Source organism: Callithrix jacchus, chromosome 12 (genome assembly GCF_049354715.1).
Source record: "Callithrix jacchus isolate 240 chromosome 12, calJac240_pri, whole genome shotgun sequence".
Taxonomy (NCBI): Eukaryota; Metazoa; Chordata; class Mammalia; order Primates; family Cebidae; genus Callithrix; species Callithrix jacchus.
In genome coordinates this window covers 24,306,694-24,329,185 of record NC_133513.1, presented here as the reverse complement: position 1 = coordinate 24,329,185, position 22,492 = coordinate 24,306,694, and the positions used below count along the sequence as shown (strand labels likewise).

The following is a 22,492-nucleotide window of genomic DNA, read 5'->3' as shown; positions in this document are numbered from 1 at the left end:
AGCCTACACAGCACCAACAGGCAAGAGGGCACAGGAGCCTGGTCACCATCTGCACCAGCCGGCCGCCCTTGAGATGCCGATGGCCTCTGCTGTATTGCCTGTCCTTCCCCTCTGAAGTCTCCCTCCTCCCTCCTCCCCTCTCACCTGCTCTCTCCCTCCCTCCAACTCTCTCTCTCTCTCTCTCTCTCTCTCTCTCTCTATATATATATATATATATATATATATATATACACATACACATAACATACATTTATATACGTATATATATACACACACACAGACATATATGTATTTATGTATATATACACACGTATATTTGAGCACATGTGTTCTGTCTCTGCTTTTTTTTTTCTGAGATGGAGTCTCTGTCACACAGACTGGAGTGCAGTGGCTCAATCTTGACTCACAGCTAGCTCCATCTCCTGGGTTCAAGCGATTATCCCACTTCAGCCTCCCAAGTAGCTAGGATAACAGGCAACCACCATCATATATGGCTAACTTTTGTATTTTTGTAGAAATAAGATTTCACCATATTGGCCAGGTTGGTCTCAAACTCCTGACCTCGGGTGATCCACCCTCCTCGGCCTCTCAAAATTCTGGGATTACAGGTGTGGGCCACCTCGAGCCTGGCCTTTCTCTCTGCCTTTCCGTTTTGAGCATGCATGTTCTCTCTCTCTTTTCTGAGCACGCATGTTCTCTCTCTTTACCTCTGTCTCTCTCTTGGTTCCCTCTCTCTATCTCTGTCTGTCTCTATCTCTATTTTGAGCACACATGTTCTTTCTCTTTACTTCTCTTTCTCTTCATACACATATACTTTTTGAGCACACATGTTCTCTTTCTCTCTCTCTCTGTCTCTATTTTGAGCATTCATATTCTCTCTAATTTGTTTTGTTTTTGAGATGGAATGTCACTCTGTTACCCAGGCTGGAGTGCAATGGCGCAATCTCAGCTCACTGCAACCTCCATCTCCCAGGTTCAGGTGATTCTCCTGCCTCAGCCCCTGCAGTAGCTGGAATTATAGGCACCCACCACCAAACCCAGCTAATTTTTTTGTATTTTTAGTAGAGATGGTGTTTCACCATGTTGGCCAGGCTGGTCTGGAACTCCTGACCTCACATGATCCACCTACCTCAGCCTCCCAAAGAGCTGGGATTACAGGTGTGTGCCACTCCACCCAGCCTCTATCTCTCTTTATCTCTATTTTGGGCACACATGTTCTCTCCATTTCTCTCTACATATGTATTTTTGGGCACACATGTCCTCGCTTTGTGTGTGTCTATTTTCAGCATGCGTGTTCTCGATCTCTATCTCCATCTCTATTTTGAGCAACACGTGTTCTCTCCCTCCCTCTCTCTCTGTTTTCAGTAGCATGTTCTGGATCTCTATGTGAGCACACATGTTCTCTCTCTCCCTCTCTCTGTTTTCAATAGCATGTTCTGGATCTCTACGTGAGCACACATGTTCTCTTTCTCCCTCTCTCTCTCTCTGTTTTCAATAGCATGTTCTCAATCTCTATGTAAGCATGCATGTTCTCTCTTTATCTCTACTTATCATCTCTCTCTCCCTCCCTCCTCCAAGCCACTCTCAGGCACTCAGGCATGTGGTAAACATCTGCCCACCTCCTTGTTACAGTGGACATTGGGGTCCCCTCTAAGGACCCCTCTGCCCCAACACAGAATGCAACTTCTCTTCTGGAGTCTTCCTGCTTTCCCAGGCTCTTCCCAGGAAGCAAAACGCAGATCTCCTCTGCCCTTGGATCCCACAAACCTACATGGGGTCCCGTCCTTGGGTGAGGGGCTGCAGGCCTGAGTCTCCCTTCCTTGGAGAACTGGAGCAGCTTCTCCCTGTTCCTCCTTATTCTCCCTCCTCTCAAAGTCTGGAAATTCTTTTCCAGTCTCATTTAGTGTCTCAAATCTTTTTTTTTTGGAGATGGAGTCTCACTCTGCTGCCCAGGCTGGAGTGCAATGGCACGATCTCGGCTCACTGCAACCTCCACCTCCCAGTTTCAAGTGATTCTCCTGCCTCAGTCTCCCATGTAGCTGGGATTACAGGCACGTGCTACCACACCCGGCTAATTTTTGTACTTTTAGCAGAGACTGGTTTCTCCATGTTGGCCAGGCTGGTTATTGTCTCAAATCTAGGATCCTAACTTGAGTTTTTGGAAAACTCAAAAGCTGGAAGAATTTTCATTTTCTCTTTCTGTTTTCTCATTCATTTGCTGAGGTAAGAAAATTTAGAGCAGACTTGCTTGAATGGGAGAAGGACTGTCAGGGAAAAGGAAGCTCTGGAGCAGAAAAAAGATATAAATATTTCAACATAGGATCCCATAATACATATAGGCAAAAGGAGAAGAAAGCATTGGCGGAACTGTGACATAATGTTAATGAAATGCTCTGTTTTCAGATGGTGAAACCATGAATGAACTTTTTAAAAAAATTCTTCTTTATAGTTACTAATTTTATTTTTTTAGATGCAGTGTTTTCCTATTGCTCAGGCTGGAGTGCCATGGCACAATCTTGGCTCACTGCAGCCTCTGCTTCCTGGGTTCGAGCAGTTCTCCTGCCTCAGCCTCCCCAGTAGCTGGGATTACAGGCATGTGCCACCATGCCTGGCTAATTTTTGTATTTTTAATAGAGATGGGGTTTCACCATGTTGGCCAGCCTGGTCTTGAACTCCTGACCTCAAGTGATCTGCCTGCCTCAGCCTCCCAAAGTGCTGAGGTTACAGGTGTGAGCCACTGCACCTGGCCGATTATTATTAATATTTTTGAAGTAGTGTCTCACTCTTTAGCCCAGCCTGGAATGCAGTGGTGCAGTCACAGCTCACTTACAACTCCTGGGCTCAAGTGATCCTCCCACCTCAGCCTCCCGAGTAGTTGGGACTACACATGTGAGCCACCACAGCTGTCCAAATATTTTCTTATTTAAATTTTTCTGAATTTTACAAAGTTTCTAGAATGTGTATTACTTTTATCATCACACACACACACACACACACACACTAATTTATTTCAGTTCACTTGCAGTTTGTATTCTATGCAAGTAAAATTTTTTGCATGAGAAATGCCTGAATCCAAGCATAGTAAGTACAATGTACATTTCAAAACAATGCAGAGTATACAAAGCGTAGAGCAGAAAGGAGGGTTCATTCACACACTCAGTAGTTTGGGTTGGGTTCTATAGCGGCAAGCAATCACTTTTGTTATAAAGTTAGGGCTACTGGGCCAATTTAGGGGTACTGGAACAGCTAGGCATGAAAGAGCAAGCAAGTAAATCAAAGACTTCATGATGTACATATTTCTTTGTTTTTGTTTTGTTATTTATTTATTTTGAGATAGAGTCTCACTCTGTCGCTCAGGCTGAAGTGCAATGGCACAATCTTGGCTCACTGCAACCTCCACTTCCTGGGTTCAAGCAATTCTCCTGCCTAGCCTCTCGAGTAGCTGGGATAACAGGTGCGTGCCATCACGCCCAGCTAATTTTGGTATTTTTAGTAGATATGGGGTTTCGCCATGTTGGCCAGCTGGTCTCAAACTCCTGATCTCAGGTGATCCACCCACCTCGACCTCCCAAAGTGCTGGGATTACAGATGTGAGCTACTGCACCCAGCCTGCTTTGTTTTTTAGAGACAAGGTCTCACTCTCTTGCCCAGGGTGAACAGCAGTGGTGCTACCTATAGCCTGGAACTCCTGGGCTCAAGGGATCCTTCCACCTCAGCCTCTAAAGTAGCTGGGGCTACAGGCAGACACCAGCATGCCTGGTTTATTTTACTTTTTGTAGAGACCGAGGTCTTGCTGTGATGCCCAGGCTGGTCTTGAACTCCTGAACCTGACATGGCTTACTGTGAAATAACTTTCACGAAAATCCCAACTAAGTTTGGGAAACCCAGCCTACGACAGTGGTGTTGTAGTTCCTTCAGATGGTCAGCTGGGAGGTTCAAGCTGGATAAGAACAAGGAAGGGACTGCCTGAGTGGGAGAGACTGTGGCATGAAGGTACCATGTAAGTCAGGGGATAGGGAAAAGGAGAATGAAAGGGTAAAACCACTGCATAGAGAGGAGGCTGCAAGCAGAGAAAGGGGTGTTGGTTCTGAGTGTGACAAGGGCCCAGGGCATAACGTGCAGTGGTGGTGTGGGGGATAAGGTCTCCAACGAGGTATAGCTACTGAGAGGCAGCAGTTTGGTTAGGCTGTATCTGCAGACATTGAAGACACCAAAGAGTGTGGCAGGATTTGGGGTGGAGATGAAGGCTAGAGGCCAAGTCACCAAGTTTTCAGTAACTATAAGGGGACAACCAGGAGGGCCAAGGATGACAAAGAGGAGGGGGAGAAGGTGGCAGGGCCAGGCTACATGACCCTCAATCAGCAGGGATTTTTTTCTAAATGCAAGGACAAAGGAGACATGAATGAGTCAAAACTTGCAAACAGTGCACCCTGCCTTCAAGGACCCTGGCAGTCCCTCTCTGAACAAAACTGGAGATGTCTTCCAGGAGCAAGGGTGGTCACTGCCATTACAAGGTGCCCTTCCATGCCGTGTTGCCTTGCATCTAAGGCATAGGGATCTCTAAGCTCTATGAAGACAGGGAACTCATCACTCTTGTTCACCAGGGAGGCATGTAATCGCTCATAATAAATACATATTTATTGGCTGGACACAGTGGCTCATGCCTGTAATTCCAGCACTTTGGAAGCCCAAGGCGGCAGATCATCTGAGGTCGGGAGTTTGAGACCAGCCTGGCCAAAGTGGTGGAATCCCATCTCTACTAAAAATACAAAAAGTATCCGGGTGTAGTGGCCCACACTTTTAATCCCAGCTACTTGGGAGGCTGAGGCAGGAGAATTGCTTGGACCCAGGAGGCAGAGGTTGCAGTGAGCCGAGATCACGCCATTGCACTCCAGCCTGGGTGACGAGAGTGAAATTCTGTCTCAAAAAATACATATATACATATTTACTAGTTTATTTATTTTATTTTGGAGACTGGGTCTCTCTCTGTCACCCAGGCTGAAGTGCAATGGCACAGTTAGCGCTCACTGGAGCCTTGCCTTCATGCTCAAGCAATCCTCCCGCCTCAGCCTCCTAAGTAGCTGGAACTACAAGTGGACATCACCACACTTGGCCATTTTTTTTTTGTAGAGACAGGCTCTCACTATGTTGCTGGTCTCAAACTCCTGGCCTCAAGTGGTTCTCCCTCCTAGGCCTCCCAAAGTGTTGGGATTACAGAGGTGAGCCACCTGCCTGACCCATAATAAATATTTGTTGAACGAATGACTGAACCACCAATTATTTCTCTATTTCCTGGTAACTCACTGCTGTTGCAGTGATGAAGAGAGCGGGCTTTGAGGTCAGGTGGATCTGTGTTTGGACTGCGGACCCGAGCCTCCGTTTGTGCCTGGGGTGCGGTGAGGGCTCCAGCAGATGATGATGAACCCGCCCTCGGCACGTGGTAAGTTCTCCATAAGTGGGCTCAGTAAAATCTCTCTCCCGGGAAAACTCCCCACAGTGCGCGAGGATGAGGCTGGGAATGTGAAGAGAAGGGCGGGGACAGGCGAGGACTTCAGGCTAGGGTTGCAGGTCCAGCCAGGGGCGGAGTCTCCTCCGGGTCGGGTGGGGACCGTGCTCTCCCCTGGAGGCACGTAGGGACCTGGCCGGCCGTGCGGCTGCCCAGGCGCTATGGCGAGCGCGGTCGGGAGGTCGAGGTCGTGGCCCCGGCTGGGGCTCCTGCTCCAGTTCGCGGCGCTGCTCGGGACGCTGAATCCACAGGTGAGAGCTAGGGACCGACGCCGAGTCCCCACAGTCGGGTCGCGGGGCGGAGGGGGCGGGGTCGCGCTCGGAGCTAGGGCGCGGCTGGCCCACCGGGGCGCCTCTCCGTCTCTCAGGCTTGGGTCCCGACTGAGTGAAGCCTCCTGGGTTTGGAGAGTCGTCAGTTGCCCCCAGCAAATACCTAGCTGGAGACATCTGCCAGCGTGGAAAGGCGAGAGTAGACCGAGCACCCCGCCTCTTCTGCGGTAAGGGGTGCCGTCTGGCGGGGGGTGGGCACCTGGGCACGAAAGCCAGGCCTCTTAAAACTTCTGGGGATCCTGGCTTCCTTTGAAAACGTGATTAACTTCAGGGCCCTCTGCTAAGAAATGCACCTGCACGCCCAGTTTTGCAATTTCAGAGGTTTTAGAATGGGGTCCCTTTACCCATGGCTGCACCCCAGGTTCAGAACCTGTGAGATAAATGAGCTGGGGGTGTGGGTATCTGCTCCCATGGTACCAGGAGTAGAAGAGTTTACAGAAATGCAGCCAGAAGGCAAAAGTTGCCTGGCCTGAGAATCTAGTTGCCTGGCCTGGACCCCCCATGGGGTGAAAGCAATCAGGTTGAGTTAGGCACCCCATTCCCCCCTTCCACCTCATGGGTCCTCTCATGGCTGCCAGCTAAGAATGCAAGCCCAGAGTGGCCAGATCGGATGTCTCCAGAAAAATTAGAAATGAGAAAAATTAGAAATCTTGTTTATTTTTTATAAATCATCCCATTTTTTTAATTGGCAGCTAACTGAAAACAAATTTTTTTAGCACTAGATTGTCAAACAAAATTCATTTGTGGGCAACCAATCTGCAGCCTATTCTCCAGACCATTCTCCCTCCTGCTGTGCTGCAGATGACAAAATTGAGGCCCAGAAAGAAAGAGGGGCTAGCAGATAGTTTCCTGACGCTCCACTCAACACCAGTGGCTGGGCCCCAAACCTGAGGGTCCTGAAGCAGGATGTGGCCTTTGCAGGGGTGCGGCTGGGCCACCCGGATGTTAGGCCTCCTGCTGGGAGTTCAGCCTCACCCTGTTTGCTCAAGGAGGAGCTGGAGCGGGTGACTGAGCCCAGAAGCACCAGATATAAGTATGGGTGGTTCCAGTCCCCCTTTCACAGCCATCCCCAGCCTTGGGTCAGGGGACCCACTGGCGCCTGGCACCAAAACCAGCTGGGCTGGCTTGGGGAAGTGGAAAGGGGCATCCCCAAAGAGGCAGACATTGCAGCAGAGGAAAAAGAGGCCAGGCATAGGAATCAGAGATGGCAACTCAAGTCCAAAGTTTTGCCACTTATTATCTCTGTGGCTTTAAGCGAATGACCTAACTTTGCTGAGCTTCATTCTCCCTCCCCTGTAGAACGGGAAAACTAATAGTACCAGTCTTAGAATGGGTGCAGTGGCTCATGCTTGTAGTCCCAACACTTTGGAAGTCTGAGGCAGAAGGAACACTTGAGGCCAGGAGTTCCAGACCAGCCTGGACAACATGGCAAGACCCTGTCTCTACAAAAAATACCAAGATTAGCCAGGCGTGATGGCACACACCTGTAGTCCCAGCTCCCTGGAAGGCTGAGGTGTGAGGATCAGCTGAGCCAAGGGGTTTGAGGCTGCAGTGAGCTGTGATTGTGCCACTGCATTCCAGTTTGGGCAACAGAGCAAACCCTGTCTTATATTAAAACAAGAACAATAACAAAAAAGAAACAAAACAAACAATGAAGTCATTTTGTAAAGGCCTTTAGGCTTCTTTGGAAAACCAGAATGAATTGAGGGAAGTAAGGAATTGGGAATTTAGATACATGGGAGCCAAAACCTTCCCCAGGACCCCCCAGCTCCCACTGTAACCCCTCTCTAGGGTCAAAGAGATGATGGGTGACACCAGCATTTTCCCCAATCACCCTTCCTCCCCTGCTCTGTTCCCACCTGGGGGGAAGGGAAGTCATGGCCAGCCCTGCCTGGGACAGGAGCAAAGGGTGGTCCCAGATCCCTGAGAGAGCTGACTTTGTCCCTACTCCTCGCAGGTTCATACTCTCAGGCCAGAGAGCCTCCTGCTGGTGTCCACCTTGGATGGAAGTCTCCATGCACTGAGCAAACAGACAGGGGACCTGAAGTGGACTCTGAGGGATGGTGAGTAAGAGGTGGTCCGTCCTCCCTTCTTGGGCCAATAAATCGGTGGAGGGGGAGTCACTGTAGCATAGAGAATAAGAACATGCGGGAACAGTGGCTCATGCCTGTAATCCCAGCACTTGGGGAGGCTGAGGCGGGTGGATCACCTGAGGTCAGGAGTTCAAGACCAGCCTGGCCAACATAGTGAAACCCTGTCTCTACTAAAAATACAAAAATTATCTGGGCGTGATGGGGGTGCCTGTAATTCCAGCTACTCAAGAGGCTGAGGCAGGAGAATTGCTTGAACCCAGGAGGTGGAGGTCGCATTGAGCCGAGATCGTGCCATTGCACTCCAGCCTGGGTGACAAGAGTGAAACTGTCTCAAAAAAAAGAGAGAGAGAGAGAATAAGAACATGGGCTCTAGAATCCAATGGTATCTACAGGCAGCTTCACTGCTTACCAGCTGTGCGGCCTTGAGAAACTCACTTTTCCTCTCTGATCTTCAATGTTCTCATCTGTAAAATGGGCTAAAAGATATGACCCTATCTGACAGAGTTCTTGGGAAGATGGCATTACATTCATGTCATAGCTCAGTGAATATGAGCTGTGCTTTTTAGTGGAGTCTGGAGGGAGCTGCTCACGCTCTGTGTCCCTGTCCCTGCAGATCCTGTCATCCAAGGACCAATGTATGTCACAGAGTAAGTAAACCTGGGGTCTTTTAAGGAGGAGGCAGCTGGGAGATGGGGGACCCATAGTTGTCTGGAGAGAGTATGTGTGTAGGACGGGGACATACTGGAAGTAAGGGAAGAGAATTGGCTCCAGAAGTGATATGAGAGAGGGTCTTGGAGACCCAAGGAGTCTCCTACGAGAACAGGCTTCTACTAGCTGAGAAGTTGGAGGGAATTTGGGGCCTTCATGAAACCAGGGGGCAGGCACCCATTCATCTCCTTCTTCCTCTTTACTCCACAGAATGGCCTTTCTGTCTGACCCAGCTGATGGCAGCCTGTACATCTTGGGGACCCAAAAACAACAGGGATTAATGGTGTGTTTCCCATGGTGTTTGGGAAGGGCTGAGGGCCAGGGGTTTTGTCAGCTGGAGCACTGAGAGGTGCAGAGGGAGTATGGTCAGTATCTCCCGTCCTGCAGAGGATGTAAGTCAGGACTCTGAGCACATTGTGGGAAGGCTGTCTGAGGGACCTGTTGCAAGGGGGTGGTAAGGAGAAGTCTGGCTGTGTCTGCAGGGCAATCTGACTTTCAAGCTGGGGTTATCCCGGGGGCTTCTCCAGGACTCTGAGGGCTTTAAGGAGAAATGTATATATCAGTTAGCTTTTGCTAAATACAAATCAACCCAAAACTCAAGAGCTTAAAACCCAAACATCACCTAAATTTATTCAACTCAGAATTTGGTGGGATGACCATTTAAGCTGGACTTAGCACAGTGGTTCTTCTGATGGTCTAGATTGGACTTGTTCCTGCATGTGTGGTCAGCCGCTGGTCAGTTGGATGGCTCTGTTTCTAAAAGTTGGTTGGTAGTTGACTGATTTTTGGCAGGGGTGGCTGGGCCATGTGTCTCTTATCCCTAGCAGGGAATCCTAAACTTGTTTACATGGTGTCAACAAGGGACCCCAAAGCGGCAATACATAAGCACTTTTCAAACTTCTGTTCACATCACATTTGCTAATAGTTCATCAGCCAAAGCAGGTCACATGGCCAAGCTGAGAGTCCAATGGTGAAAAAACAGACTCCATCTCTATATGGAAGGAGCTGAGAAGTCATCATGTGAAGGGACATGCATATAAGATGAAGAGGAATCTGTGGCCATTTTTTGCAATATTCCACATCAGGACTCTGAATGGGGTGGAATGTGTTTTGTCAGATATTTTTTTTAATTTTTAAAACTTTTTAAAAGACAGGACCTCATTCTGTGTCCAGGCTGGAGTACAGTGATATGATCATAGCTCACTGCAGCCTCGAACTCGTGGCCTCAGTTGATCCTCGTGCCTCAGTATCCTGAGTAGCTGAGACTACAGGTGCATACCACCACACCCAGTTCTTTGTCAGAATTCTGACCTTGCCAGGGTTAGCCTGCCAGAAAAGTGTTGTATGTGATTTAGGAAGTAATAAGAAATTTTAGTGTGTGAATCAGGCAGGTTCTCAACTTGGCATACTCACATGGCATACTCAGATAGAATAGTCGGAGGACATTCTGTTAAAGGTGTGAGCAGAGTCTAGGAAACCACAAGGGATAGTGCAGTATATTAGTTCATTCCTACATTGCTATAAAAAAAATACCTGAAACTGGGTAATTTGTAACAAAAGAGGTTTAATTGACATGGTTCTCTGGCTGTGCAGGAAACAATAGTAACTTCTGCTTCTGGAGACACCTCAGGAAACTTACAATCATGGCAGAAAGCAGGAAGTGGAAGCAGGCATGTCTTACACGCCCAGAGCAGGAGCAAGAGAGAAAGAGAGGAGGTGCCATCTACTTTTAAACAACCAGATGTCGTGAGAACTCTATTACAAGAATAGCACCGGCTGGGCACAGTGGCTCATGCCTGTAATCCCAGCACTTCAAGAGGCCAAGGCAGGCAGAACACCTGAGGTCAGGAGTTCAAGACCAGCCTGGCCAACATGGTGAAACCCCATCTCTACCAAAAAATACAAAAATTAGCCAGGTGTGGTAGCACATGTCTGCAGTCCCAGCTGCTTGGGAGACTGAGGCAGAAGAATCGCTTGAACCCGGGAAGCAGAGGTTGCAGTGAGCCGAGATGGCACCACTGCACTCTAGCCTGGGTGACAGAGCAAGACCCTGTCTAAAAAAAAGGAAAAAGAATAGCACCAAATGGAGAAATTTGTCCCCATGATCCAATCACTTCCCACCAGGCCCCACCTCTAACATTGGGGATTGCAATTCAACAGGTGGTTTATATGGGGACACAAATCCCGATCATATTATGTGGTATCCTTTGGTTCATGACAGTGGGGTGCCATTATCAGCCCTAATTCTGGAGGCTGTGGAGGGAGCAGCTACCACAGCCTGGAGCTAGAGAGAGATATCCTGAGAGCACCACCCAGTGGGACCTCAGCACTTCGGTGGAGAGATACAGCCAGCCCATGAGGACTCTGTGGCGAGGAAACCAGGGCATACTCTGATCTCACCCTATCCCCATTATTCAAACTCAATAGGAAGCCAGAGCACAGGGTGCCCACAGACATAACCCAGACAAGTCCAGCTCTTGGGAGAAGGTGGAGGGTGGATCTGATCTCCACTCCTAGCCAGCATCAGGCCATGTTCTCCTTTATTCTGGAACAACTCCTTCACTTCTCTGAGTCTCTCATGGCTGTTGACAGTTTTTAAGTACCCGTGTGAGTTAGTTTTTTTCTTTTTGGAATTAAACTCCCCACTTGTGTATGAGGTTTTTTTGTTTTTGTTTTTGTTTTTGTCTGTTTTGTTTTATTTTGTTTAGAGACAGAGTCTTACTCTATCACCTAGGCTGGAATGCAGTGGCACAATCAGAGCTCACTGAAGCCTTGAACTCCTGGGCTCAAGCTATCCTCCTGCCTCAGCCTCACTAGTAGCTGGGACTACAGGCATGCACCACCATGCTCTGCTAATTTTTTTTTTTTAATTTCCATAGAGACAAGGTCTCTCCATGTTGCCCATGCTGGTCTTGAATTCCTGGGCTCAAGCAATACTCCTTCCTCGGCCTCCCAGTGTGCTGGGATTACAGGCATGAGCCACCATGCCCACCCCAGTGCAAGTTTTTGAGGAGGAGGTCAGGTCAGTCCAGGAGCAAGTGGCTCATGTGGTACCTTGACACTGGGTGTGGGAATTTCTGCATTTCCTCAAGAGGCTGTGTAGCAAAATGATTCAGTGTGCTGGCTCTGGAGGCTGGCTGCCTGGGGTCAAGGCCACTTAGTAGCTGTGTGATGTTAACCAAGTTACATGGCCTCTCCAAGCCAGTTTCCTTACCTAAAAAGTGGAAATGATAGTAGTACCTGTTACTCGGTTGCTATGGAAATGGGCTCACCTGGCACAGTGAGCATTGTGTGTTTCTGCTCTTACTGCTTCCTGGAAATTTTCCCTTTCCCAGAAACTGCCATTCACCATCCCTGAGCTGGTTCATGCCTCTCCCTGTCGAAGCTCTGATGGGGTCTTCTACACAGGTGAGCATCTCTCTAGCCTGTGGGGGTCCAGGTTCAGCCACCAGAGTCTGGGATCTAGGTCATGACGGGCTAATTAGGCACAAGAGGGATGAGACCATACCCCTTCCCATGCCAACTTGGGAGCTAATTCGCTTTCCACCTCCACAGGCCGGAAGCAGGATGCCTGGTTTGTGGTGGACCCTGAGTCAGGGGAGACCCAAATGACATTGACCACAGAGGGTCCCCCCACCCCTCGTCTCTACATCGGCCGAACACGTGAGTTGGGCCCCAGCTGTTCATTCAAGCTCTAGGCAGACTTCCCTTTTGCTCTGCTGAGATCTGGCTGTTGCTAACCAAGTTGAATTCAGGCCAATCAGTCTGTTAGTCATCAAGAAACATTCTACAGAGCACTGAACTAGGAGCTGGGGATAGAGCTGTAAACAAGACAGTTCCCATCTCTGCCACTGTTAAGCTCACAGTCTTCCAGGCCTCCAGGCTGTGTGCTCAGGAAACCCCCACTCCTACAAGATAAATGGCCCCTGGGGTTGGAGGGAGCATCACATGGGCATTCCTGGTAATCTTGCTTCTGGGATCCCCAGAGTATACGGTCACTATGCATGACCCAAGGGCCCCGGCCCTGCGCTGGAACACCACCTACCGCCGCTACTCAGCACCCCCCATGGATGGCTCACCTGGGAAATGTGAGTTCACCTTTCTCTGGTCCCATCATGGAGCAAGGTCCCCAACCAGGGAACCCATGAACAGCATCCATGACCAGTTCCCAGACACATTTTGACCCACTGGACCTCCCAAGGAACCCCATGTACTGAATGGCACACCCCTGAAGGCTGACCCCAAATGACTCCCTCAACACCCAGACTGACCCTCCTGAACCCTGGCCAATCCCTCAACCTCCTAACTCTTCTATACTCTAAGTGACCCCAACCAGGTAACCCTGGATGACCTCCCATATTCAGAGTGACCCCAAACAGCTCCTGAGCAATCTCTGCACATCCTGACCCCTACATATAACCCCTGAAAGCTGATCCTAAGTAGCCTCTTCCATAGACTGATGCCCCAGGTGACCCTGACCACTCTCCTGCGTTTTTTGTGAGATAGGGCCTCACTCTGTCACCCAAGCTGGGGTGCAGTAGTGCAACCATAGCTTACCACAACCTCCAACTCCTGAGCTCAAGCGATCCTCTATCCTCAGCCTCCTTAATAGCTGGGACTGCAGGTGTGCACCACCAAGCCTGGCTCGTTTTTCAATTTTTTGTAGAGACGGGGTCTTGCTATGTTGCCCAGGCTGGTCTCAAACTCCTGGGCTTAAGTGATCCTCCTGCCTCGGCTTCCCAAAGTGCTGGGATTACAAGCATAAGCCACTGCACCTGACCCACACCCTTGATATTATGACTGATACCCAACTGCCAGAGTGACCTTGCAGGTGCCCCTAAGGCCCCCCAATCCTTTATTTCATCATTCTGCATGAGACTCTACACAGATCACCTTTTCAGAGGTGAAGTCACCTATGCACCGCAGCTGACCCTTCTCACACTCTAATTGACTCTTGAGTGACCCACATGCCTCCAGGCCACCCTGATTGATCCATCCTAGGTGACCATCTGTTGACCATGAGCAATACCCCACATCCTAAGTGACCCAAGCGGACTCCCACACACCTGAGTCACCTTTGAATGACCCTGATTGATCGCCTTATTTTCAAAGTGACCCCACGAACTCCAACAAAACTTCTGACATCCTGATAACCCTCTATGTGATCTCACTTGACCTCCACACACCTGAGTGACCCCCTCACCCGAGTGCCCACCACCCTTGGACTCTCTTAGGAGAGCCTCCAACCACCTCTCCCCAGCCACCTTTCTCAGCAGACATGAGCCACCTGGCATCCTGTGAGATGGGCCTGCTGCTCACTGTGGACCCAGGAAGCGGGACAGTGCTGTGGACACAGGATTTGGGTGTGCCTGTGATGGGCATCTACACCTGGTACCAGGATGGCCTGCGCCAGCTGCCGCATCTCACACTGGCTCGAGACACCCTGCATTTCCTCGCCCTCCGCTGGGGCCACATCCGACTACCTGCCTCAGGCCCCCAGGATACGGCCACCCTCTTCTCTGCCTTGGACACCCAGCTGCTGTAGGTGTTGGTATCTGGGGTCTTGGGAAGGAGCTGTCTGGGAGTGTTGCAGCCTGGGTCTGATGGTCAGGCGAGATGTTCAGCTGTGACACACCAGTACAGCTGAAGCCGGGGTCAAAACATCTCAAATTGGTTACTTACCCAACTGGTTGGTAAATAACCAGTGTCCTGTGCTGCCCTCCAAGTGTTCCCAGGACCCCCTAGGTAACCCACTGTTCAGCAACTCATAGGGTAAGATCTGGCCTAGGAGGATGTATTAGTCTGTTTTCATGCTGCTGATAAAGATACCCAGGCTGGGCATGGTGGCTCACACCTGTAATCCCAGCACTTTGGGAAGCCAAGGCAGGCAGATCACCTGAGGTCGGGAGTTCAAGTCCAGCCTGGCCAACAAGGAGAAACCCCATCTTTACTAAATGTATAAAAATTAGCTGGGTGTAGTGACGCATGCCTGTAATCCCAACTTCTTGGGAGGCTGAGGCAGGAGAATCACTTGAACCTGGGAGGTGGAGGTTGCAGTGAGCTGAGATCGTGCCATTGTACTCCATCCTGGGCAACAAGAGCAAAACTCCGTCTCAAAAAAAAAAAAAAAGAAGACATACCCAAGACTTGGCAATTTGCAAAAGAAAGAGGTTTAATGGACTTACAGTTCCATGTGGCTTGGTAGCCTCACCATCATGATGGAAAGCAAGGAGGAGCAAGTCACATCTTACATGGAAGGCAGCAGGCAAAGAGAGGAGCTGGTGCGAGAAAATCCCCCTTATAAAACCATCAGATCTTGTGAGACTTATTCGCTATCATGAGAACAGCATAGGAAAGACCCACCCTCATGATTCAATTACCTCCCACTGGGTCCCTCCCACAACACATGGGAATTCAAGATGAGATGTGGGTGGGGACACAGCCAAACCATATCAGAGGTGGACTTCAGCTCTTAGTCTGTTCTGATTGGTAGGTGCCATGCCTTATGGATTTTTAAATACTTTAAATAACACCCTTATTGCATCTAACACCTTAGTGTCCCCATCTTGAGAAACAAGTAGACAGCTTGGGAAGATCAGGGATCATCTATCTCTTCATTTCAATTCATTTTGCAAATATTAACTGAGCACTTAATGTGTGCCAGTCTCACTAGAGTCTGGGAGTGCAATAGTAAATAACCCAGCCATTGTTCCTGCCTACAGGAACCTGAGTCTAGTGGGAGAGACAGACATGTAAAGAGACAATTGCAACGTGACATGACAAAGGATGAGAAGAAAGTAGTATAAGATGCCATGGCAATGTATAGGAAGAGTATCTACATCGAGACTAGGGACAGGAGGCAGTCATAGAAAGCTTCCCAGAGGAAGGGACATCTAAATTAAAACCTAAAAAAAGAATAGGAGATGAGAGAGCATGGAATTCAGGGAACAGGAAAAATTAAATAAGACTGGAATACAGACCTGAGCAAGGCGTAGGGTCTGAGGTTATAAGCTAAGCAGGGAACTTGTAGGATTATTTAAAAGGCTTGGACATTTTCTCCTAAAGCCAGAGAGAAGTCACTGGAGAGTTTTAAGGAAGGAGGTGACTCAATCATATTTTCATTTTAAAAAGAATATCTTAGAGTGGTATACGAAAAGAAATGGACCATTCATGGAATATTGATTTGTTCAGGCAAGAAATGAAGACAGGTTATACTAGAGCAGAAACTCTATAGAGGGAAATAGCCTCTAGTTATGTAAGATATATTAGAAGGAAAAACCAGTAAAAATTTGGCAATTAGGGAATTTGGTGATTGCGAGCAAGGAATCAAAGATCATGCTCAGGTTTCTAGAAGCACGTGGGTGCTATCATTTTCAGAGGCAGGGAACACTACAGGAGGTGGGGGAAGAAGGAGAAAAAAGTAAAGAATGATGTAATGAGTTTATATGTAGAAAATTAAGCTCCTGAAAGAGGTCTGGGTTAGACATAGATTTGAAATTGTGACTATAGAGCATGTATCAGGTAGCTTTAGCTACGTAACAAATCACCCCAAAACAGAGAGCTTAAAAAACAACAATTTATTATTCCTCAAGATTCTGTGGGTCAGCTGGGTAGGTGGTTTTTCTGCAGTCTGCTTGTGGCTTGGTTGAGTCTGGAGAATCTAGGATGGCCTCACTCACCTATCTCATAATTGATGGACTGTTTGGCCTATGGAGGATTAAAGAGGTCTCTCACACCTCAGCAGGCTAGCCTGCGTTTTCTCCCATGATGGTCTCAGGGCTCCAAAGAACAATGCAGAAGGAAGCCTCAAGCCACAAGTACTTTTCAAGCTTCTACTTATGTCACATGTGCTGTTCTCTGATTAAAGCAAGTCTCATGGCTAAGCCAAGAGTCAATGTGAGATGGAAATATACAAGTGCGTGAATACCCTGATAACTGAAACTACTCACCACCAGCATTCATTCTTCTCTTCTTTTTCTTACCTCCTGCTAGGATGACGCTGTATGTGGGGAAGGATGAAGCTGGCTTCTATGTCTCTAAAGCACTGGTCCACACAGGAGTGGCCCTGGTGGTGAGAAGTGGTCTCTGAGTGGGCTGAAAGAGGTTGAACAGAAGAACCTCCCTCACTCATGGCTCTCCATCTTCTGCTGTAGCCTCGTGGACTGACCCTGGCCCCCACAGATGGCCCTACCACAGATGAGGTGACACTCCAAGTCTCAGGAGAGCGAGAGGGCTCACCCAGCACTGATGTCAGATACCCCTCAGGCAGCGTGGCCCTCCCAAGCCAGTGGCTGCTCATTGGTGAGATCTTCTGGCTCAAATTGGGAGTAGATGAAGATACAGAACCTGTGAGCCCAGCTTCTGAGCTGGAAGGCTGAGGTTCCCTTCAGCCTGATGACTTTTGCCCCCCCACTTTAGGACATCATGAGCTACCCCCAGTCCTGCACACCACCATGCTGAGGGTCCATCCCACCCCAGGGAGTGGGACTACAGAGACAAGACCCCCAGAGAACACCCAAGCCCCAGCCTTCTTGGAGGTCAGTGCTGGAAGGGCAGAGAGCGGGGGGTAGGGAGGCCCCAGCAGATAGGGGAGCAGCCCTTGGACCTTTTCCTCAGGCTTCTAAGAATAACAATTGGGGTTGGATCAATTGACCTCACACAATTTCCCAAAAGATAAACATTTTGTTGTTGTTGTTGTTGTTGTTGTTGTTACTGGCAGAAACATGTTAGAAGTGTCAAAATGTGGCTGGGCATGGTGGCTCATGCTTATAATCTCAACACTTGGGGAGGTTGATGTAGAAGGATGGCTTGAGATCAGGAGTTTGAGACTAGCCTAGGTAACATAGCAAGACCCCATTTCTATAAAAAAAAAAATTAAAAAATTAGTGGGACATGGTGGTGTGCACCTGTAGTCCCAGCTACTCAGGAGGCTGAGGTGGGAGGATTGCTTGAGCCCAAGAACTTGAGGCTGCAGTGAGCTATGGTCACACCACTACACTGGATAACACAGTGAGACCCTGTCTCTTAAAAAAAAAAAAAAAAGGGGCCAGGCACAGTGGCTCACACCTGTAATCCCAGCACTTTGGGAGGCCGAGGCAGGCAGATCACCTGAGGTCTGGAGTTCAAGACCAGCCTGACCAACATGGAGAAAACCCGTCTCTACTAAAACTACAAAAAATTAGGCAGGCATGGTGCTGCATACTTGTAATCCCAGCTATTCAGTAGGCTGAGGCAGGAGAATCGCTTGAACCTGGGAGGCGGAGGTTGCAGTGAGCCAAGATCGCACCATTGCACTCTAGCCTGGGCAAAAAGAGCGAGACTCTGTCTCAAAACAAAACAAAAAAAGATATTGACTACCTAAATCATGAAACATGGGTCACATTTTCTTTATTCTTCTTCAGTGTAAAAACTGTAAAGCATTCATTAAGTGAGAAATTGAAAACAAAAGCTATAAAAGCATGTGCTCCTGGGAGAGGGAGGAACCAAAATCACTAGTAAGTAGCTCAAAGTTAGAAGGAACAGCCATGGCCTAGAGCAAATCTGGTGGCTCATCAGAATCACCTGGAAGCTTATTCCAGAGCCAACACATTTAGAATCTCTAGAGGTGGATATCTATATTTTTAGTGACATTCCAAGGGTACCTGTATTTTTTAGTGACATCCCATGAAATGCTGGTCATCGGGTAGGTTTAGAAAACCACTCTTTTGGGCACCATGATGTTTCAGCACCATGGAGAGTGCCACATTTCCCACCATATGCAGACCACTCACTGCCCCTTCAGTTAAACCCAGTCCTATGCTGGTGATGAAGAAAGGTTAGGGGTTCCCCGATGGAAGGAGGTGCTAAAAGTGAATGGCCGTTTATCCCCAGCTATTGAGCCTGAGCCGAGAGAAACTCTGGGACTCCAACCTGCATCCAGAAGAGAAAACTCCAGACTCTTACATGGGACTGGGCCCACAAGACCTGCTGGCAGCTAGCCTCACTGCTGTCCTCCTGGGAGGATGGATTCTCTTTGTGATGAGGCAGGTAGGCCCATTGCCCTGATCTCAGGTCCATCTGGGGGTAACACTGCTCCTCCTCTCTGAGACCACTCAGCAACTCTCTCCCTCTACCCAGCTCTGACTTTGCCCCCTGCCTCCCTCCCAGCAGCTCCCCAGGCTCCTGTGATCTTGCTCTGTAAGTTTATGCTGCCTGGTGAGGCCATCTCAGTCACAGATACTGGGCTCATCACGGGGCAGGGCATGGCAAGGATAGAGCTCTCTTAGGCTCTTGTGTTATAGCAGCAGCCACAGGTGGTGGAGAAGCAGCAAGAGACTCGCCTGACACCTGCAGACTCTGCTCACATCTCCCAGGATGCCCAGTCCCTGCACTCAGGGGCCACCCCAAAGAGCCAGAAGAGGCTCCGAAGTCCCTTAAAGCAAGCCCAGCCACTTGACAACCCTGAAGGTGAGCTTGAGTGAACAAGACAGGGCAGTCAGGAGCAGAGAAAATCAAGGGGCAGATTTAACTGCAAAGCTGGTTTATTAAAAGCCACTATAATGGGGTGGTTAGGTCTAAATGAATTAATAAGAGTGTTTGGAGTAGAGCCTGCTATGTAATTGAGCACTCCAGAAGTGTCTGCTATCATTTTCTTTAATCCTTTTTTTTTTTTTTTTTTTTTTGAGACAGGGTCTCACTCTGTCACCCAGGCTGAGTGCAGTGGCACCATCATAGCCTACTGCAGCCTCAAGCTCTTGGGATCATGAAATCCTCCCTCCTCAGCCTCCCAAATAGGTGTGACTACAGACATGCACCACCACGCCCTGCTAATTTTAAAATTGTTTTTGCAGAGATTGGGTCTCACTATGTTTCCCAGGCTGGTCTTGAACTGATAGCCTCTAGCAATCTGTCCACCTCAGCCTTCCAAACTGCTGGGATTACAGGCATGAATCACCATGCCCAGCTCATTATTGTATTATTATTATTAAGGAATCTGGATGTAGATAGAGCAGGATATAGATCTAAGGCTGCTCTCTGCTTACCTCCTTTGAGCTCAGTTTTTTCATTTATCAAACGGGAATAATAACATCCAGCTCATTACATCATCTCATCATTAGAAGTTACAATCATTATTATTAAGTAATACTTAGGTAATATTATTAATATTCATATTAAAATGGTATTATATTTGGTAACAATAATAGTAAATGGCCTTCATACAATTTAGTGTCTTTTATTTTTTAAACTCTTATCTTTTATCAATTTAGTCCTATAAACAAGCCCTTTTAGGTTGGGCGTGGTGGCTCACACCTGTAATCCCAGAACTTTCAGAGGCCAAGGTGGGGATTGCTTAAGGCCAAGAGTTCAAGACCAACCTGGGCAACATAGGGAGACCCCATCTCTACAAATAATACAATTAGCCAGGTGTGGTGGTGTGCACTGTGGTCCCAGCTACTCAGGAGGCTAAGGCAGGAGGATTGTTTGAGTCCAGAAGGTTGCGGCTGCAATGAGCTGTGAACCTTTCAAGGTTTCTCTGGCATCTGGCATGCCCCAGGTCCTTCTTGCATGCATTTACCAATTAGCCCAGGCTACTTCTTTTTTTTGTTTTTTTTGGCTACTTCTGCTTGATTGTTTCTGGGCTGGGTTCGAGTTTTTGGTTGTCTTTGTAAACTTGTGCTGGGGCCTCCTGGTCACTGCTCAAGCAACTTCCTCATACCTTGGCCCCACTCTGCCATCCCCCTCTCAGGTTTCTCTGTGGCACACATGGCTTGATGCTCCAGTGCTGTTCACAAGGGCCCCCTCTGTGGTCACTGTGCCTTAGCCCAGAGGAAAACAGCTCCCCTTCCTTGGGGGGGGTCAGCTCTTTTAGAGGGCCCCACAGCAGGATTTCCTGAGCCCTGAGCTGCTGTAGTTTTTGTCATTTTACTTGGGTGGGTCCAAGTAATATTCATTTTACCCTGGGTGGGTCCAAGTAATATTCACCTCACTGTACCCCAAAATATCCATCTCCATGGACTTTCTGACTCGAGTTGAGTCTGGCTCATCTTTACCTAGACAAATGGGACTCCATCTTTGGGTAACCCCAGAGTTATTCTCGTCAAAGTCCTCATGGACTGTTTTATATGATTCATAAAACTTACACTGGAGTCACACCCAGTTTTCATTTAACTTGCACAAATATGGCCTGGCGTGGTGGCTCATGACTGTAATCCCAGCACTTTGAGAAGCTGAGGCAGGCAGATCACTTGAGGTCAGGAGTACAAGACCTGCCTGGCCAACATGGTGAAACTATATCTCTACTAAAAATATAAAAATTAGCCTGGCGTAGTGGTGGGTGCCTGTAGTCTCAGCTACTGGGGAGGCTGAGGTACAAGAATTGCTTGAACCCAAGAGACAGAGGTTTCAGTGAGCCAAGATTGTGCCACTGCACTCCAGTCTGGGCAACAGAGCAAGACTCCATCTCAAAAAAAGAAAACTTACACAAATTAATCTACATGTGCTTGGACGGGCATTTCTCAGCACCTCTGGCTGCATCGTGTATTCAATGACAAGTGGATGCAATCCAGCCTGAACCAGAATTAACATTTATATAGTGTTTACTGTATGCCAGGCACTGTTCTGAATGCTTTGAATGCATTAACTCATGAGATAACATTCCTGTGAGGCGAATGTTATTATAGAATGCCCTTTTTAAGGAAGCAGAAACTAAGGCAGAAAGGTCTAGTGACAACTCCCACCCCTATCCCCGGCTCACAAAGCTAGTTAAGTCCCAGCTCAGGGGTCCAGATGCATGTAGCTGGCTCCAGCATGTGCCCTAATCTCTGTGGGATGGTTTGAACAATATCTGGCAAATACCTGTGAAAAAATGTGACTGACTGTTAGTGCTCCCCAACCTGTGCAGAAGCAGCAGCAAAGTACATCATGTGTATTCAGGATTTCCAGAGGTAATTCTGACTATATGTCCTTTCTCCCTGATATAACAACTTTTGATTACTTTAGAATTGAACTTGGGAGGCCGAGGTGGAAGGATTGCTTGAGCCCAGCCTGGGCAACATAATGAAGCCCCATCTTTACAAAAATTAAAGATACAAAAAGATCAGCCAGGCATGGTGGCACATGCCTGTAATCCAGATGTTTGGGAGACTGAGGCAGGAGGATTGCTAGATCCCAGGAGTTCGAGGTTACAGTGAGCTATAATCACGCCAGTGCACTCCAGCCTGGGTGACAGTGAGCCCCTGTTTCTAAAACAACAACGACAACCAAAACTCCCACATTTGCTGCCTCTCCATTATAATTATGCAAAAGCCTGAGCGAAGTGATGGCAAATATCTGTGTGTGCAGACTGAGCCTCTCTAGCTCATTATATCTGCATTCAAGGCCCTTGTGGCCATAAGTCTGGCCTCTCTCTTTGAGGGTGCTTCTGAACATCTAACCCAGGAAACTTGAAGGAAGTGTTTACTCCATGCTGAGAGCACTGAGAGCAGATACACAACAGCCTGTGAGTCCAGCAGAACCAGTGACACAAAAAGGGAGGAGAGGAGAGGAAAGGAAAGGAGAGGGGAGGGGAGGGGAGGGGGAGGGTCAGATGAGCAGGGTTTGTTCAAGCAGCTCTGTCCCTGCTCTCTGATCTGCCTGTTTTTCCTACGTGTGGGTGATATGCTTCCAGCAGGGTCCTGCCTGAGCCCGTCCATTCCAGAAAGACCAGTGTTTACCAATGAAGGTACTGCCTGCATCTTGCTGACAGATGAGTGTGAATTCTAAGCAAATAATCAAGTGGAACATTAAGGTGCAGCTTGGAGTTTTTCTCATGGATCCCTAATGCTGATTTTCTTTTTCTCAATTTTTTTTTTTTTTGAGATAGGGTCTTGCTCTGTCAC

The 22,492-nt window shown here is 48.4% G+C and overlaps 1 protein-coding gene across 10 annotated transcripts in view; it reads left to right on the top strand.

Annotated features, from left to right (window-relative positions):
* The first annotated feature begins 5,632 nt into the window (after nucleotides 1-5,632).
* Nucleotides 5,633-22,492, top strand: part of ERN2 (endoplasmic reticulum to nucleus signaling 2) — a 24,220-nt gene continuing 7,360 nt past the window's right edge. For 4 of the 10 annotated variants that reach the window (XR_013524724.1, XR_013524725.1, XM_078344888.1 and 1 more), the window contains exons 1-14: nucleotides 5,633-5,757; nucleotides 7,793-7,898; nucleotides 8,542-8,575; nucleotides 8,847-8,919; nucleotides 11,972-12,044; nucleotides 12,192-12,299; nucleotides 12,623-12,724; nucleotides 13,913-14,177; nucleotides 16,629-16,707; nucleotides 16,790-16,937; nucleotides 17,055-17,173; nucleotides 18,507-18,662; nucleotides 18,917-19,082; nucleotides 22,282-22,335. Coding sequence is in view for 8 of the 10 variants with exons in the window: in XM_078344888.1 (XP_078201014.1) it covers nucleotides 5,668-5,757; nucleotides 7,793-7,898; nucleotides 8,542-8,575; nucleotides 8,847-8,919; nucleotides 11,972-12,044; nucleotides 12,192-12,299; nucleotides 12,623-12,724; nucleotides 13,913-14,177; nucleotides 16,629-16,707; nucleotides 16,790-16,937; nucleotides 17,055-17,173; nucleotides 18,507-18,662; nucleotides 18,917-19,082; nucleotides 22,282-22,335 (1,573 nt within the window). In the remaining 2 variants the exon portion in view is untranslated. Of the gene's footprint in view, nucleotides 5,758-5,873; nucleotides 6,003-7,792; nucleotides 7,899-8,541; nucleotides 8,576-8,846; nucleotides 8,920-11,971; nucleotides 12,045-12,191; nucleotides 12,300-12,622; nucleotides 12,725-13,912; nucleotides 14,178-16,628; nucleotides 16,708-16,789; nucleotides 16,938-17,054; nucleotides 17,174-18,506; nucleotides 18,663-18,916; nucleotides 19,083-22,281; nucleotides 22,336-22,492 lie in introns of all 10 variants that reach the window. The other 6 variants (XM_078344893.1, XM_078344890.1, XM_078344891.1 and 3 more) reach the window with 6 other exon arrangements.